Source organism: Mandrillus leucophaeus, unplaced genomic scaffold, assembly GCF_000951045.1.
Source record: "Mandrillus leucophaeus isolate KB7577 unplaced genomic scaffold, Mleu.le_1.0 Scaffold198, whole genome shotgun sequence".
Lineage (NCBI taxonomy): Eukaryota > Metazoa > Chordata > Mammalia > Primates > Cercopithecidae > Mandrillus > Mandrillus leucophaeus.
Window position 1 is genome coordinate 3021188 of NW_012102009.1, and position 18246 is coordinate 3039433.

Sequence of the window (18246 nt, forward strand, 5' to 3'; positions counted from 1 at the left end):
GCAATTTTTTTTTTTTTTCTTTTGAGTCGGAATTTCGCTCTTGTTGCCCAGGCTGGAGTGTAATGGCACTATCTCGGCTCACTGCAACCTCCGTCTCCTGGGTTCAAGCAATTCTCCTGCCTCAGCCTCCCAAGTAGCTGAGATTACAGGCAGGCACCACCACGCCCAGCTAATTTTATATTTTTAGTAGAGAAGGGGTTTCTCCATGTTGGTCAGGCTGGTCTCAAACTCCCGACCTCAGATGATCTGCCTGCCTCGGCCTCCCAAAGTGCTGGGGGACTACAGGTGTGAGCCACTGCGCCCAGCAAAAAACATTAATTTCTAACCTGGCATAAACTATTGGGCATTTGAGTCTATTAAAAAACTTTGTTATGTAAATGCTCAAGTATGTTTTGGCCTCCACTCTGATAAGTGGGAAATCTGAAACAGCATATTCTAGGGATATTATTAATCAGAAGCTCTTGTGTTTTTCTTTATTTTTAAATTTCTTCCATTAAAAAAAAAAGCCACAAGTGGTAGGTTATCCCTGTAATCCCAGCACTTTGGGAGACTAAGGTGGGAGGATCACTGGAAGCCAGGAGTTAGACACCAGCCTAAGACTCAAAGTGAGACCCCATCTCTACTAAAAATAAAAAAAACTGGCTTGGCATGGTGGCTCATGCCTGTAATCCTAGCACTTTAGGAGTTTGATATGGGCAAATCACTTGAGGGTTAGGAGTTCAAGACCAGCCTGGCCAACAAGGTGAAACTCCACCTACTAAAAAATAAAAAATTAGCCAGGTGTAGTGGTGGGTATCCGTAATCCCAGCTACTAGGGAGGCTGAGGCAGGAGAGCTGCTTGAACCCAGGAGACGGAGGGTGCAGTGAGCCAAGATCATGCCACTGCACTCCAGCCTGGGCGTCACAGCGAGACTCCGTCTCAAAAAAATAAATAAAAATAAATGGGCTGGGTGTGGTGGCTCATGCCTGTAATCCCAGCACTTTGGGAGGCCGAGGCAGGCAGATCACAAGGTCTGAGACCAGACTAGCCAATACGGTGAAACCCCGTCTCTACTAATACCAAAATTAACCGTGCATGGTGGCGGGCACCTGTAGTTCCAGCTACTTGGGAGGCCGAGGCAGAAGAATCGCTGGAACCTGGGAGGTGGAGGTTGCAGTGAGTCGAGATCGCGCCACTGCACTCCAGCCAGGGCGACAGAGCGAGACTCCATCTCCAAAAATAAAAATAAAAATAAATGAGGCTGTCATAACAGCATCTGGAAGAGCAGGTGAAATGAAAGCTTGTATGCCTCATGTGGTTTTGTTTTCTCTTTTTGGGCTTGTGACCCGCTTCTCTCCCTCAAAACAGGGTTTCAGTTACCCAGTGACTCATACCTTAGCATAGGACAGAAAATAATTAGAAGGGCTTTCCATTTGGGTCGTTTCTGATTATCAATATAAAATCAGTTACATCACATCTTTTCTCTTTCATTACATCAAGCCCTACTTTTTCTTCTGACCTCTCATGTTTCTCAGAAAAGAATATTCTCCTTTGCATCAAAGGTGTTGCATAGGTGAGAGACATGCTGATTCTTCAAAGAAGGAATGACATACATACCTTCTATGCATCTCTTGCCTTTCGTGTGACACTATAAATTACAAGTAATGTCATCTTTTTTGTTTTTGTTTTTCGAGATGTAGTCTGGCTCTGTCACCCAGGGCAGAGTGCAGTGGCGCTACCATGGCTCACTGCAGCCTTGATCTCCCAGGCTTAAGTGATCCTCACATCGCAGCCTCCCAAGTAGCTGAGACTAAAGACATGCACCACCTCACTCAGCTAATTTTTTGACTTTTTGTGGAGACAGGGTCTCACTTTGTTGCCCAGGCTGGTCTCAAAGTACTGAGCTCAAGCAATCTTCCCAGGTCAGCCTCACGGTGTGCTGGGATTACAGGTGTGAGCCCCCATGCCCAGCCAAGTAACAACATTTTGAGCCATCAAAGGAGGCACAGGAAGTTTTACTTTTTTTAATGAGTGATGTAGTCACAAATAAACTGTGCACGCTTGTATAAAAGCTTTATGGTGAGGAATAACCGTTTTCTTTCTTGGGATAACCCTTTGTTGTAAAATCAGCTTTTGTTATAACCCAGTGAATGAATATGTATATTTAGTAATATGTGTGTGTTTTTCTATCTTTGGTTTGTTGTATAGTGTTATTGTGTTCTATCCTGGAATTCTTTGTAGTTGAACCAGAAGAATACCAAGCCTCAGAGATGCTTATATTTCCTATTTTGAACTTGCCCTTATCATTCCAGTTTACTATTTTAATTGAAATTTTTATTGAGATTCACATGCAGTTGTAAAAAATAATACACAGAGAACCCTTGTACACTTTGCCTAGTTTATCCCAATGGTAACATATGGTAATCAGTTTACTTACTAATTCGCTTGTTGTTGCAAGTGTTCTCACAGGACCAAAAAAGAGAATTCTTGATTTAAACGTTTTCTTACAAGTTAAATATTTAGTATAACAAATGCAAACAAGAATTTAGCATCCAATGAAATGATGCTAGAAGTAATAGTAATAGTGATGCAATATGAAGCAATATTATAATATGAGAGAAATGCCAGGTAATTTTTGTCGGTGGCCATGATTACGATTATCAGTGTTTTCAGTTTGGATTCGGTGTCTAAATGATGTAAAGAAGAACAACTGCTGTGGGCAACTCACTCTCTACTACCAGTCAGCGAGAGTTCAGTATGGCTTTCAGGGAGGAAATGACCCTTTGCTAATTAAAAACCTTAATGCACCTTCTGAGAATAAAAATACAAATATGCTTAATTCTTTTTACCGTTGCACAAAATTAGCAAATGTATTGGACCTCAAGGAAAAATAATCAGTCAAAACACCTAACAGACATTTGGTTTCAATTTAAAAAATTGTTTTTCCAAGGATTTTTTTCTTATAAAATTCAAACCATATTAATCAAATATAACTTAAAATCCCTATTATAGACACTTGCAAACAGAAGTTGAGAGATTATGTATCTACCACTAAGTTTCAACAGTATCTTTTTTTTTTTTTTTTCTTTGAGATAGTCTCACTGTGTTACCCAAGCTGGAGTGCAATGGTGCGTGGTCTCAGCTCACTGTAACTTCTGCCTCTTTGGTTCAAGCTTTTCTCCTGCCTCAGCTCCCCGAGTAGTGGGATTACAGGCGCATGCCACCACCAGGGAAATGTTTAAAGTAGGGCAATATGAGGTGAAATAAGCTTACTGTGTTTATCAAGATTGTCTCCTGTATTTTGGTTAAGTTCTTCTGCTTTAAAGTCATTAATACTTTAAGAATAAAGTATATAATTTAAAGGTATGTCTGATACAAATAGTTAACAGATGAAAAAAATGATCTCTAGGTTTTGTTCTTGGGGGCTGTGGGGGTGGTAGTAGGAAAAGCAATAGCAGTAGATGAAACAAGATTGGCAAACTTGATATTGTTGTGCAGGGCACGTTATCTCACGGCTGTAATCCCAGCACTTTGGGAGGCCGAGGCAGGTGGATCACGTGAGGTCAGGAGTTTGAGACCATCCTGGCCAACTTGGGGAAACCCCATCTCTACTAAAAATACAAAAATTAGCCAGGCATGATGGCACATGCTTGTAATCCCAGCTACTTGGGAGGCTGAAATGGGAGAATCACTTGAACCCGGGAGGTGGAGGTTACAGTGAACAGAGATCGTGCTACTGCACTCCAGTCTGGGCAACAAAGTGAGACTCTGTCTCAAAAATAAATAACTAAATGATAACCAAAAAAATCTTCAAAAATAATAACTTTTGTGAATGTGCCTATCTGGAAATTGCTTTCCATTACTTTGCCAATGTGCCCAAATGTTCATGGATCACAGTGGATTTTACTTGCTTCCTAACCTAGGATTTAAATAAAAATACTGCATTTTGAAATGTCATTTTTTCCTAAATCTATAAAAGGATCAGCTGTGTTATTTTGTACTTTCAGCTGAGCAAGAAGACTACTTTTAGCAGAGCACGGTGGCTCACACCTGTAATCCCAGCACTTTGAGAGGCCGAGGAGGGCAGATCACCTGGCGTCAGGAGCTCGACATCAGCCTGACCAACATGGTGAAACCCCACCTCTACTAAAAATACAAAAATTAGCTGGGCATGGTGGCGCACACCTGTAATCCCAGCTACTCAGGAGGCTGAGGCATGAGAATTGCTTGAACCTGGGAGGTAGAGGTTGCAGTGAGCCGAGATTGTGCCATTGCACTCCAGCCTGGGTGACAGTGAGATTCTTCTCGAAACAAACAACTTTCAAAACAGTTTCTAATATAGGATTTTCTTTTTTCTCGAACACTCTGAAGAGACCAAGTATAGGATTTAGTTTGAAAACTAATATGGGATTTATTTGAAAACTAAATTCTTTTAGGGGACTTTATGCAGTAATCTTGTTTTGTGTAAGCAGTCTCTCACTTTGCTGTGTGTTTGGAACAAATATTAAGTTAACTCTAGTATGCAGTTCCTTTGTTTGTAATCTTTGATACAACTGGGGTAAAATTTTTTTTTTAATTTTGTTTTTTGAGACGGAGTTTTGCTCTTATTGCCCAGGCTGGAGTGCAATGGCGCAATCTCAGCTCACCACAACCTCTGCCTCCCAGGTTCAAGCAATTCTCCTGCCTCAGCCTCCCGAGTAGCTGGGATTACAGGCATGCGCCACCATGCCCAGCTAATTTTGTATTTTTAGTAGAGATGGGTTTTTTCCATGTTGGTCAGGTCCATCTCGAACTCCCAACCTGAGGTGCTCCACCCGCCTCGGCCTCCCAAAGTGCTGGGATTAAAGGCGTGAGCCACTGCGCCCAGCCCGGGGGTAAATTTAAGTTTAGTTGCCAAATTTTTTTGGCAGCACATAAATTTGCCAGGTATTTGGGTGAAATAGATTCTTGGAAGATTTATTCATTTGTGCCAAAGTGTTTTCCTACTTATTTGGTTCCTTAGACTTTTCTCCGAGGGGTAGAAACACAGGGCTGTAGAAGCCTGTATGGACTTTTAGGAGCACTAACAGAAATCCAGGGTCCAGAGGTAGTCATCAGTCCATAGACTGCTGTAGTTATTAAATCCATGAAGAACCTTGAAAAGTTAACCTTGTTAATTTCAGATGAAAATTAAAGTCAGTTTAAAGGTTTCCTACATGAAAATTGACTAGGTTTTACACTGGCAAGGACTGAAACAGAATGTCTCCAGTTACTTCCAAATATGTGGTATTTGTAACACTAGGGATGTTAATGTTGATAAAATGGTTCTGTGCGGTCATTTTGCAAAGCAGTGGAAATTAGATTTTTCTGCAGGGTTTCTCAAAAATGTGAAACAATATGTAGCCCGTGATTCAGAGGGGAGAATGTAATTCTCTAATCTTCCCACTTAATCCATTTCTCTAACCATACATGTGATACTTTGGCCTCTCTTTTTTAGAGAAATTATGGCAAGTCTGCAGGGCGTGGTAGCTCACGCCTGTAATCCCAGACATTTAGGAGACCAAGGTAGGAGGATCGCTTGAGCCCAGGAGTTAGAGACTATCCTGGGCATACGAAAAATTATTTTTTATGTTGGGATGGTGGCACCCACTTGCCCACTTGTAGCCCCAGCTACTTGGGAGGCTGAGGCTACAGGATTGCTTGAGCCTGGAGATTGAAGCTGCAATGAGCTGTGATCCTGCCACTGCTCTCCAGCCCTGGGAGACAGCACAAGCCTGTCTCTTAAAAAATAAATAAAAAGCCACATATATCTATATATGGCAAATCCTGAAATTGTGAATATTAATACTCTCATACTTCTGACTACCTTTATTTTAGAAAATCACCTGATAACATTAATTAGTATTACCAATGTTTGCACTTTGTAATTATTAAATGGAGGAAGAGTATTATAAGTCTTGTTATCAATATAGTATATATTATGAGTATGTTGATGTGGTGGGCATCTTGGCATCCAGTATGTTCATATCTTGTTTTATATACAATTTTATATGATTTGTTAGGCTACACTGTATATTATAAAACTAGACAATATATATTAGGGTCTGGAAAATATAGAGTAGGGAGAAATTTGTGGATAACAGAATCTTGGCCAATTAAATTGATATTGGCATACCAACGGGCTGTGCGGGAGCTTGAGACTGCAGGGAACTGTGATTGTGCCACTGCACTCTAGTCTGGTTGACAGTAAGACCCTGTCTCAGCAAAACATAGGGTTGGGTGTGGTGGCTCTGTAATCCCAGCACTTTGGGAGGCTGAGGAGAGCAGATCACCTGAGGTTAGGAGTTCAAGACTATCCTGGCCAACGTGGCAAAACTCCATCTCTGAAAAAATAAAAAAATTAGCCAGGCATGGTGGCAGACGCCTGTAATCCCAGCTATTTGGGAGGCTGAGGCAGGAGAATGGCATGAATATGAAAGATGGAAGTTGCAGATCATGCCACTGTACTCCAGCCTGGGCGACAGGGAGACGGAATCTCAAAAAAAAAAAACAAAACAAAAAGAAAACCAACAAAAAACAATGGGTTGGGAGCAGGTAGTCAAAGCAAAGGAAGATTGAATGGTAAAATTCATAATTTAAAGGAAAAGATTATAACTTATCAGGGAAATGGAATTTTTATTTACATTGTGTTTGGAAAAACTTAATACCTATATATGTTGTTTTGTTTGAGACAGAGTCTCCCTTTGTCACCCAGGCTGGAGTGCAGTGTTGTGATCTCAGCTCACTGCAACCTCTGTCCCCTGAGTTCAAGCGATTCTCCTGCCTCAGTCTCCTGCAGCACCCGCTACCCTGGCTAATTTTTGTATTTTTAGTAGAGACAGGTTTTGCCATGTTGGCCAGACTGGTCTCGAACTCCTGACCTCAAGTGATCCACCCGCCTCGGCCTCCCATAGTGCTGGGATTACAGGCATGAGCCACCACGGCTGGCCTATGTTACCTATATATGTACAGAGGATATTACGTGCTGCAGTGGAGGAAGTCTTTGACAACTTTATAATATATTAACTCATGTATTTCATTCAGTAATTTCCTAACATGATCTTGGTGCAGCTTACTGAAGGAGCCTTGGCTGTGATCCTAAGTAATTAATGTCTTTGCAACTATGATGCTCTAACAGTTTTCTGGATACAAGCCTTTAGAAAAGCCCCTCTAGTATTATTTTCTTTCCCTTCATTTCCTCACATCCCTTCAGCTCTTTGTTCAGGCAACCCTACGGTTGCTTATCCAGCTCAAGGACAGTCTCCTTGTTAGTTTATTTGATGTGGTGTAGTCTCCAAAACTTTAGAACCTTTGAATACACTGCTACATTGACTTGGTCATTTGTCCCTAACCCTTCAGTTCCTCTGTCATCCTGTCAATTTTTGAACTTTTATATCTTTTGAGTACAAGTTACATTATTGACACCATGTATATATGATATGTTAATAAATACTGGGCACTTGAGAATCTGAAATATAAAGGTATAATGGAGGTAAGAATCTAAAACAGTGACATTATTGAACGTAACTTTAGATGAGTTACTAATTGGCATAGCACTTTTTTATGAACTTTTTATTCTTACTTGGCGTGTGATTAGAAAATTTTGTGCTTAATCCTTATATTTCTCTAAACTACTGCCATAAAGTCAATACACATGATTTTTATTACAGCTTTGAGGTAATTTGATAAAATTTATCTATTTTAAGTGTTTGGTCATTTTTAGTATATTTACAGAGTTCCAAAATTTACAATTGTAGAATAACTTTACAATCTATAGGTAATCATGTAACAGTCTAATTTTAGAATATTATGTCACTCCAAAAAGAAACCTTATGCCCATTAGTTAGAAACTCCCATTTGCCTGTCGTCTATCTCTTCACTGACCCCTCTCCTCATCCCTAAACAACTATCAATCCATTTTCTATTTCTATAGATTTTCCTGTTCTAGATAATGTTTCAGTTTCATTCATATTGTAACATATATATCATCCCTTTTATGGTGAAATAATCATTGTAGAGCCATACCACATTTGGTTTATCCATTCATCAGTTGATGGCTATTTAGAGTTGTTTATACTTTTTGGCTATTAAGAATACTACTTCAAACATTTGCATTCATGTTTCTGTGTGGACATAGGGTCTCAGTTTTCTTGGGTATATACGTAGAAGTGGAATTGCTGGATAATACAGTAACTTTAGCTTTCAAGAAATTGCCAACCCAGCTGGGTGCTGTGGCTCACGCCTGTAATCCCAGCACTTTGGGAGGCCGAGGCAGGCAAATCACAAGGTCAGGAGATCGAGACCATCCTGGCTAACATGGTGAAACCCCGTCTCTACTAAAAATACAAAAAAATTAGCTGGCTGTGGTGGGAGGGCCTGTAGTCCCAGCTACTCGGGAGGCTGAGGCAGGAGAATGGCGTGAACCCAGGAGGCAGAGCTTGCAGTGAGCCGAGATTGCACCACTGCACTCCAGCCTGGGCAACAGAGTGAGACTCCGTCTCAAAAAAAAAAAAAAAAAAAGTTTTCCAAAATGGCTTCACCATTTGACATTCCCACTAACAGCATACGAAGGTTCTAATTTCTGTAATTCCTTCCCAATTCTTACTGTCTTTAATTTTACCCATTGTCTTGGGTGTGAGTTTGCTATCTCATGGTTTTGATTTGCCATTTCCTTAATGAGCATTGGTTTTGAGAATCTTTATATGTGGATCTTAGCTATTTGCACATCTTTGGAGAAATGTCTACTCAAATCCTTTGCACATTTTTAAGTTGGATTATTTTCACTTGTAAATTTTTTTCATATATTCTAAATATGAAATCTTTTAAGACATCATTTACAAATATTTTCTCCGATTCTGTAGGTTGTCTTTTCATTTTCTTGATAGTGTCCTTTAAAGTCTAAAAGTTTTTAATTTTGATAGTTAAGTTGTTCTTTTTTCCCTTACACTTTTGGTGCGATATCTAACCCAAGGTCACAAAGATTTACTACTATGTTTTATAAGTGTTTTGTAGTTTTAACTCTTAGGTTTAGGTATAATTCGATTTGAGTTAATTTTTTGTGTGGTGTGAGGTAGGGGTCTAAAATCATCCCTTTAGAAAAAACTAGTCATCCTTTTATGTGTTGATAGCCATTGTTACAGCACCATTTATTGAAAACACCTCTTTCCACATCAAATTGTGTTCTAGTAACTCTTATCAAAAATCTATGACCAGCTCTTTTTGTGCCATCAAAATGGTGCACATGAATGTCCTGACCATTGCTCTTAAGAGCATCAACAATGTCAAAAAGAAAGGCAAACATCAGGTTCTTAGAAGGCTGTGCCCCAGTGTGATTGTCCAGTCTCTGACTGATGATGAAGCATGGTTACAATGGCGAATTTGAAGTCATTGAGATCAGAGATGGGGAAATTGTTGTGAACCTCACAGGCAAGTTAAACAAGTGTGATCATCCTCAGATTTCATGTGCAACTCAAAGATCTAGAAAAGTGGCAGGATTATCTGCTTCCATGTCATCAGTTTCGTTTCATTATACTGACAACTTGGGCTGGCATCACAGACCATGAAGAAGCACGATGAAAACACACAGGAGGAAAAACCCTGGGATTCATCTTCTTGGGGATATAATATATACAAATAAAATTCCTCAACAGCCAGGTGCCGTGGCTCACACCTGTAATCCTGGCACTTTGGGAGTCCGAGGCAGGCAGATCATGAGGCCAGGAGATCGAGACCATCCTGGCTAACATGGTGAAACCCCCCCCCACCCCAAAAAAAATCCCTCAACAGACAAAAACAAAACCAATTGATAATAAGTGTAAAGGTTTATTTCTGTTCTCTCAATTGCATTCCGTGGGTCTATATGCCTCTCCTTATGCTAGTACTATGCTGTTGTGATTGCTGTAGCTTTGTAGTACGTTTTGAATTTGTGAAGAAAAAGTCCTAATTTTTCTTTGTTGACTATTCTGGATCCTTTGTATTTCCATATACATTTTAGGTTAAGTTTTGTCAATTTCTGTATGAAAGACAGCTGGAATTTTGATAGTTATTTAATTGCATCTGTAGGTCAATTTGGTGGTATGGCCATTTTAACAATATTAAGTCTTGTCCAGGCATGGTGGCTCATGCCTGTAATCCCAGTACTTTGGGAGGCTGAGGTGGGCAGATCACTTGAAGCCACCAGTAGTTTGAGACCAGCCTGGCCAACGTGGGAAACCCTGTCTCTACTGAAAATACAAAAATTAGCCGGATGTGATGGCACATGCTTGTAATCCCAGGTACTTGGGAGGCTAAGGCACGAGAATTGCTTGAACCTGGGAGGCGGATATTGTAGTGAGCTAAGATCAAACCACTGCACTCCAGCCTGGGTGACAGCAAGACTCAGTCTCAAAAAAAAAATTACGTTTATGAACATGGGCTGCCTTTCCATTTATTTAGATGATTTTTTCTTTTAACAATGTTTTGTAGTTTTCAGTGTGCAAGTCTTGCACTTTTAAATGCTTTTCTATTTTTGATGCTATAGTGAATAGAATTGTTTAATTTTTGGTGGTTGTAGTGTATAGAAATGCAATTGATTTATCCCTGTATTGATCTTATGTAACCTTGCTGAACTGGCTTACTCGATCTAGTAGTTTTTTAGTAAATTCTTTATTTTTCTACATATAAGTTCATATTTGTCTTTATCTTGTCATTTTTATAATGTAAATTATTATTGTTGATTCTTATTTCAGTAATCCACAAAAGACCTTAAAATTTAGAATTTAGGGTTTTTTTGTTTTGAAACAGAGTCTCACTTTGTTGCCCAGGCTGGAGTGCAGCAAATCTTGGCTCACTGCAACCTCTGCCTCCTGGGTTCAAGTGATTCTTGTGCCTCAGCCTCCTAAGCAGCTAGAATCACAGGCATGTGCTACCATGCCTGGCTGAATTTTTTTTTTTTTTTTTTTTGAGATAGAGTCTTGCTCTGTCGCCCAGGCTGGAGTGCAGTGGCACGATCTCAGCTCACTGAAAGCTCTGTCTCCCAGGTTCACGCCATTGTCCTGCCTCAGCCTCCTGGGTAGCTGGGACTACAGGCACCTGCCACCATGCCCGGCTAAATTTTGCATTTTTTAGTAGAGACGGGGTTTCACTGTGTTAACCGGGATGTTCTTGATCTCCTGACCTCGTGATCCACCCACCTTGCCCTCCCAAAGTGCTGGGATTACGGGCATGAACCACTACACCCGACCTAATTTTTTGTTGTTGTTTTTAATTAGAGACAGGACTTTACCATGTTGGCCAGGCTGCTCTCACATTCCTGGCCTCAAATGATCACCTGCTTTCGCCTCCCTGAGCTACCATCCCTGGCTAATTTTTTCTTTTTGTATTTTTAGTGGAGATGGGATTTCACCATGTTGGCTAGGCTGGTCTCGAACTCCTGGCCTCAAGTGATCTGCCCACCTTGGCCTCCCAAAGTGCTGGGATCACAGGTATGAGCCACTGTGCCCCGCCTAGAATTTAGGTTGATGAAAAATTCTTACTCTCATGCCCTGTCAGGTAGATATATGACTTTTTAAATTTTTCTTATGGTTCCTTGTATACAGCAGGTAATCATAGTTGTGAAAAATAAGGGTAAGAATCCAAATTGTGTTGTATTTAAGCCTCATCAGAATAGATGGTACCTTAGATGTGGAATATAATTGTCATTTATAACCTTAAATTTCTAGTTGTGCAACATTTACTTTGGCTGGTTTTATCTTGATTATATTTTGAGAGTACTAGAGACCTCAGGCTTAATTTATAGAAGAAGATCTTTAGGCAAATGGAATAGAATATGGCAGGACAAAGCTGTGAAAGTAAGTTGTATGCTGTGAAAATGACCTTTTATATCTAGTCTGGAAAAGTCTAAGTAACCAGTAATGAAATCTGTGCAGAAGTCCTGATGGCCTTTGAGGATTAGACTTGCTGTCTATCTGAGAAACACCATCTTTGAGTGAATGCTAGTTGTATAGGAGGAAAGTAATGAACCAGAAGTCAAGAGTTTGAGTGGTTCTTATAGTTTGGCAAGAGGTAACTTATGTGACCCATTGAGAAATTATTAAACTCTTAGCTTCTGTTTCTACCTCTGTGAAAATGAAGAGGTATGGCTGAATAGTGGCTAATGTCCTACTCAGACCAAAAGTTTAGCATTTCTTCTTTCTCTAGTCTCATAGTTGCCCATAAATTGACTTAAAATCTCACATTATGATCACTTAGTAGCCTTTAAAATATATTTATATCAGTGTCTGGGTTTTGCTTTCTTGAGTTTCTAATTTTTAATTTGTTGAGGTAATATCTCAGAGAGTTGTTTAAAAAACAACCCAAAAACTCCACTGGTGATTCTTACTTGCAAATTAGTTAAAGACCGCTGCTTTAGCAACATAATAGGTTAAGGGCAGCTTAATGTCAAGTAATAGTTTCAGGCTCCCATTGTTTTTAAAATAATGAAATATGCTGGTGATGAAAATAGCAAGAATGAAGTAATGTTACAGCATTTTTATTGTTTATGAAGTAATTTGATATGTGAAGTCACTGAAGCTGAAGAGCAGTTCTGTGAAACTAGGAAAGTGCTGATCACCCCCTAGTTAGCAAATGAAGGAATTAAGTGACTTACTCAAGGTAGCTGTGCTAATTAGAGACAGAGTCTGGGACTGGAGGCACATCTGACTCCATTCTCATTAAGCCATCTGGTAGGATTATGTATGATAGATAATCTCAAAGACTTTTAGTCCTTTCTGTTATGTGTTTATCTTTGAAATGGGACAATTACCAACTCAGAAAGATGAATAAAGGTTAATAATCCTAAGTTGCGAGTGTATATTACTCACTGATGACTTTTTAAAAATTCCCTATATATTTTCAATTATGAGTTTTAATTATATTAAACTGCATATGTAATATAAATTGTGTAATAAAAATAATTTTTTAATAATGGCCACCAATTGAGGTAGAAAACAGACTGGGTGGGAACAGGGTGAAACTAATTGCATAATATGGTAATGACTCGAGATGTCACATAAAGTTGGGTGTTCACTTGGCTGGTGTTCCTTGGAGGTTATGGTTGCAGATATACCTGAAGACCCACTGATCAATTTTCTCCCTTGTGTTAATGGTGATTGATTTAATTTTTTATGTATCCCTTCCAACTTCCCCCACCCCAATTTTTTAAAAGGCAAGAAAATATAACTAATGGGCACTCTAGTACTTTGATTCGCTGTAGTACTGCTGTGCTATTCCTCATGCTCATATGGGTAGAACAGTCTACTCTTTGGTGCAATCACTTTGGATACTTTTGGTCTCCATGGCTGTGGTTCCCATTAGTTCTTTGTGTGCGTGCCTCTTCATGCCTTAGTGTTCCTGGTAGCTAGCCTGTGAATCATCAGAGAACTGGGCCTCGGAAGTGGTGCTTTGTGGTGGAGTTGACATGAGGGTTACTTCTGTCCTTCCTCTCCTCTTAAGAATCTCAGGGATGTGAGGAAGCCCTGTATGTAATTCTGCACTAAGCTCTAATCTCACTGCCTTTCAACTTTTGGCTTTCGTGGTAACGTGAGACAGAACTGCTGTGGTGTTTTCACCTGTCTTAGGAAAGACAGCTCTGAGAAGTATAAGAAAGGTTGCCTTGAGAAATTCTGTTTCCTTAAGTAACTAATGTTTTTATAGTAAGTATTCAACATTGTCTATTCCTATTGGTTCACTGTGCTTTCTCTTCCTTTAGCCCCCCAGGTTCGCCTAATAGTCTTGGCTACTTCCCTACAGCTGCTAATCTTAGCGGTGTCCCTCCACAGCCTGGCACGGTGGTCAGAATGCAGGGCCTGGCCTACAATACTGGAGTTAAGGAAATTCTTAACTTCTTCCAAGGTTACCAGGTCAGTAGCTTGAAGGAGAATAATCCTCAGTGCCCTTATTAAGTTGATTTACCTAAAGAATGCAGCCAGGAAAGAAACAGATTCTATGAAACTCGTGTGTGTATATATGCTAATGGATTTGCTTATGGAAACAAATGGATCTGGAGTCACTGTGGGGACCAACTTCAGACTCATCCCCTTGTCAAAAATTAAGGCTTTTTCATGCTGTCTTAAGTCTTCCAACTTAATCTTTTAGTTACTTTTTGAAAAGTGAGCTACTTTGGGAAAGCTCTTGAGGGCATGCAGCAGTATGAGTGTTTACATCTAGAATAGGATTGGCTAAGGGGTTTTATTCAAAGTCAAGTGTCAAATCCTTGACTAAACCAATAAGTACTTAAACATGGATTTTAAAGGTGAGTATTTAAACATGGTCAGAGGCCCCTGGATAACCTGAAGAAAAAAAAACTTGCCTAACTCCTAGGAGACTCATGAGTCTTTAAGTGGTGACACCTTAGAATGAGCTCTCAGGTGTTTGGCGAGCCTTTCATATTTATTCTTGTGACGCTAATGTTTGCTCTTGGCAGTTTTTTCTACCTCAGTCTGTGTCCATCAGCTGTTTTCTCAAATATGCTAAAGAATGAGATGACTTTTAGTTAAGAGTTCTTTAACAGTGAACATTGTCATCCCATCTAAGCAGATACCTTTCTTTCCTCAAGTCACATAATTACCTAAGTCTTGAATTCCTTCTTTCCTGCCATGTCTAAAAACTAAGTGACTTACAGTCTTTTTATTGTACTAATAGCAAAAATTGTCCTCGTTCCTCCTGGATCTGAACGTTTCTTGAGTCTTTAGAGTTGAGAAGCTGTTTTCGGAATAATAGTCACATTCTAAAATAGCCCGTGAGCATTTTCAGTACAGCATTACAAGGGTTGTGTCTGTAGAGGCTAATTGATGATTACAATGGGTTTACGAGCTTGGCATCTATGAGTCATGGAGGACTGTGATCTCAGCTAAAATTATCTCAGGGGTGATGCTACCGGCCCAAACCTACCAAGTGGCTATCATTTTCTCAGGGGCTTTTAAACATACAAAGGACACTTTCTGACAAAGAAAATCTATGGCTCATAGTGAAAAGCTGAAGGAAGGTGGAGGTCAGTAGATACTCCTCCCTTAGCAATTTTGCTGCCTTTAGAAGACTTTGAAAGGGATTAAAAAGTTACTTTTTCGGCTGTGTGTGGTAGCTCACGCCTGTAATCCCAGCACTTTGGGAGGCTGAGGTGGGTGGATCACGAGGTCATTAAATCGAGACCATCCTGGCTAATGAAACCCCGTCTCTACTAAAAAAAAATACAAAAAATTAGCCAGGCATGGTGGTGGGTGCCTGTAGTTCTAGCTTCTTGGGAGGCTGAGGCAGGACAATGGCATGAACCCAGGAGGCAGAGCTTGCAGTGAGCTGAGATTGCACAACTGCACTCCAGCCTGGGTGACAGAGTGAGACTCTGTCTCAAAAAAAAAAAAAAAATATATTACTTTTTAAACTTCCTGTCTGATTCGTTAGATTATAAAAGGAAGATTTTACTGAAAACTTATTGAAAAGATTGCTTATTATGGAGAAAACATTTTGACATGTATTTTATTTTTTCCTTTGTTTTCCTAGTGAAGAAAGTTCAAAGAAAGTTTCGGGTTTTAGTACTCAGCTCAATTAATTTCTTTTTCGTTTATTAGACTAACAAACTTTTACATTCACACTGAATAGAATTAGGTTGCCTTACGTATAAATTAGTAATGAGATGAAGCAAAATTGCTCTTTATTATTAAGAGTGTCGGCTGGGCATGGTGGCTTACACCTGTAATCCCAGCACTTTGGGAGACTGAGGCAGGTGGATCACTTGAAGTCAGGAGTTCGAGAACAGCCTGACCAACATGAAACCTTGTCTCTACTAAAAATACAAAAACTAGCCAGGCGTGGTGGCATTCGCCTGTAGTCCCAGCTACTCAGGAGGCTGAGGCAGGAGAATCGCTTCAACCCAGGAGGCTGAGGTTACAGTGAGCCAAGATCACGCCACTGCACTCCAGCCTGGGTGACAGAGCGAGACTCCATCTCAGAAAAAAAGTGTCATGGCCGGCATTTGTGGGTATTTATTTTACCACAACCATGCAATAGGGATTATTTCTATGTTTATAACTAAAAGATTCACATTCTTCAAAATTAAGATAACATAACTTCAGTCTGTAGCAGTTTTTCTTTTCAGTAACTTCTTAGAACCATTCAAGGTTGAAATAGAGTTGTCCAGTATAACTAGAAACATAACGATTATGCAATATTATTTCATCTCAAGGCATTTGGCCTTCATTTCTGAAGTGCTTGGAATTTATGAACTGGAACAGTGAGTTAGGATTACATAGGAACTTCAGTTATCTAATTCAACCTATCAGATTATTCTGATATCTTCTTCAGTAATCTGAGCTTTGAGGCAGTCATAATGCATGCACTCAAAAATCTTTACACCTAACTCAATTTTGTATCATTCTTACATAAAACGCGTATTTTCTACTATCTTGAAGAGTTCATGCCTTCTTGTTTCGTGTTCTCAGTTAAATTCACTATGGGGTTCCATCTTCTTTAGATTTGGCAACCAAGACGATAAAATCAGTGGATGACATTTTTTAAAAACTGTTCACTTAAGGGTAATCTGTGTTTACCGAGAGTGCATATATTGCTGTTGCTGGCTTAATGGGAGGTTTTAATTTTATTTCTAGTTATTTTATATAATTATATAATTATATAATAACTAAGCAAATATCCAGGCAATAATTAGTTGAGTAAATAAAATTTCTTTTTCTTTTTTTTTTTTCGAGACGGAGTCGTGCTCTGTCACCCAGGCTGGAGTGCAATGGCGCAATCTCAGCTCACTGCAACCTCCTCCTCCTGGGTTCAAGCAATTCTCCTGCCTCAACCTCTCAAGTAGCTGGGATTACACGCGTGCCACCATGCCCAGCTAATATTTTGTATTTTTTTAGTACAGAGAGGGTTTCAGCATGCTGGCCAAGCTGGTCTCGAACTCCTGACCTCGTGACCCGCCTGCCTCCGCATCCCAAAGTGCTCGGATTACAGGCATGAGCCACCGCACCTGGTCTATTTTTCTCTTTTCTATCTATTCTGAAGCTGAAGAAATTTGATGGTCTCTGATTCTGTCTCTTAAAAATACATATCTTGGTGTAATAATGGCATATATAATTTTATAAATTATCTTTAAATATAATTTTTTATGTATTTTCCCCCAACCTTTAACAAAATTTCTTACATAAAACTAGGCCAGGTGCAGGAGCCCAGGAGGTCAAGGCTGCGGTGAGCCATGATTGTACCACTGCACTCCAGCCTGGGTGACAAAGAGCAAGACCCTGTCTCAAAACAAAATTTCTTACATAAAACTACTCTAGGCCTGGGATTACACCTGTAATCCCAGAACGTTGGGAGGCCGAGGCGGATGGATCACCTGAGGCCAGGAGTTCAAGACCAGCCCGGCCAACATGGTGAAACCCTGTCTCTACTAAAAATACAAAAAAATAGCCACGCATGGTGGTGCACGCCTGTAGTCCCAGCTACTCAGGAGGCTGAGGCAGGAGAAGTGATTGAACCCAGGAGGTGGAAGTTGCACTGAGCTGAGAATGCGACATTGCACTCCAGCCTGGGTGACAGAGCAAGACTCCGATTAAAAAAATATATATGTTAAGAGGGCCAGGTGTGGTTGTTCCTGGCAACCTGGTTGCTCCAGAGCAAGACTCTGTCTCAAAACAAACAAACAAAAAACTACTCTTTCTGTCTTCCATACTTCATCTGGGGTGGAGGTAAAGCCAGAAAGACCAAGGATTTACAAACTACCATGAAAATACTTGATAATGAGGATGTCATTCTGGTCCGTAAAAGAAACGTGTGTATATTTTAGATAATACTTTTTCATACTGAATGGACTCTCAGGTATCCTTACACAAATCCTTTAACATTTTCATTTGCTCTTTGTACTACCCTTTACCGTCAATGCCTTTTACATTTTCAATAGATGCGAGTTTTTGTTTCTCTTCAAGTACTGATTGTTTCTTTGGACCTCTCACTCCTAGCAGCTTTACTTGCTGCCCTACTGGGAGAATAAGACTGATATTACAAATACATCTAATGCTATCTAAAATTCACTGCGTTGTTTGGAGATACTGGGTATTGGGCTTATTGCACAATGCCTTGCAAATAACTAGTGCTCAAATATTTGATATTTAATCATACTTGCAGTAGCGTGAAAACAGTACTATGCAAGATCTGAAGAAATTGGTCTCCTAAGAGACCAATATGTGTGTGTGTGTAATCCATGTTTTCAATCTAATGTCCCGTGTGTGTGT

The 18246-nt window shown here is 39.9% G+C and overlaps 1 protein-coding gene across 5 annotated transcripts in view; it reads left to right on the forward strand.

The window, feature by feature from the left end:
- The window catches only part of ESRP1 (epithelial splicing regulatory protein 1), an 82766-nt gene that overhangs the window by 47778 nt on the left and 16742 nt on the right, over positions 1-18246 (forward strand). For 3 of the 5 annotated variants that reach the window (XM_011978653.1, XM_011978651.1, XM_011978652.1), the window contains exon 14: positions 13725-13875. The exons of the other annotated variants lie outside the window; for them this stretch is intronic. In XM_011978653.1, coding sequence (XP_011834043.1) covers positions 13725-13875 — 151 coding nt within the window. The remainder of the gene's footprint in view (positions 1-13724; positions 13876-18246) is intronic. 5 annotated transcript variants of the gene reach the window in all.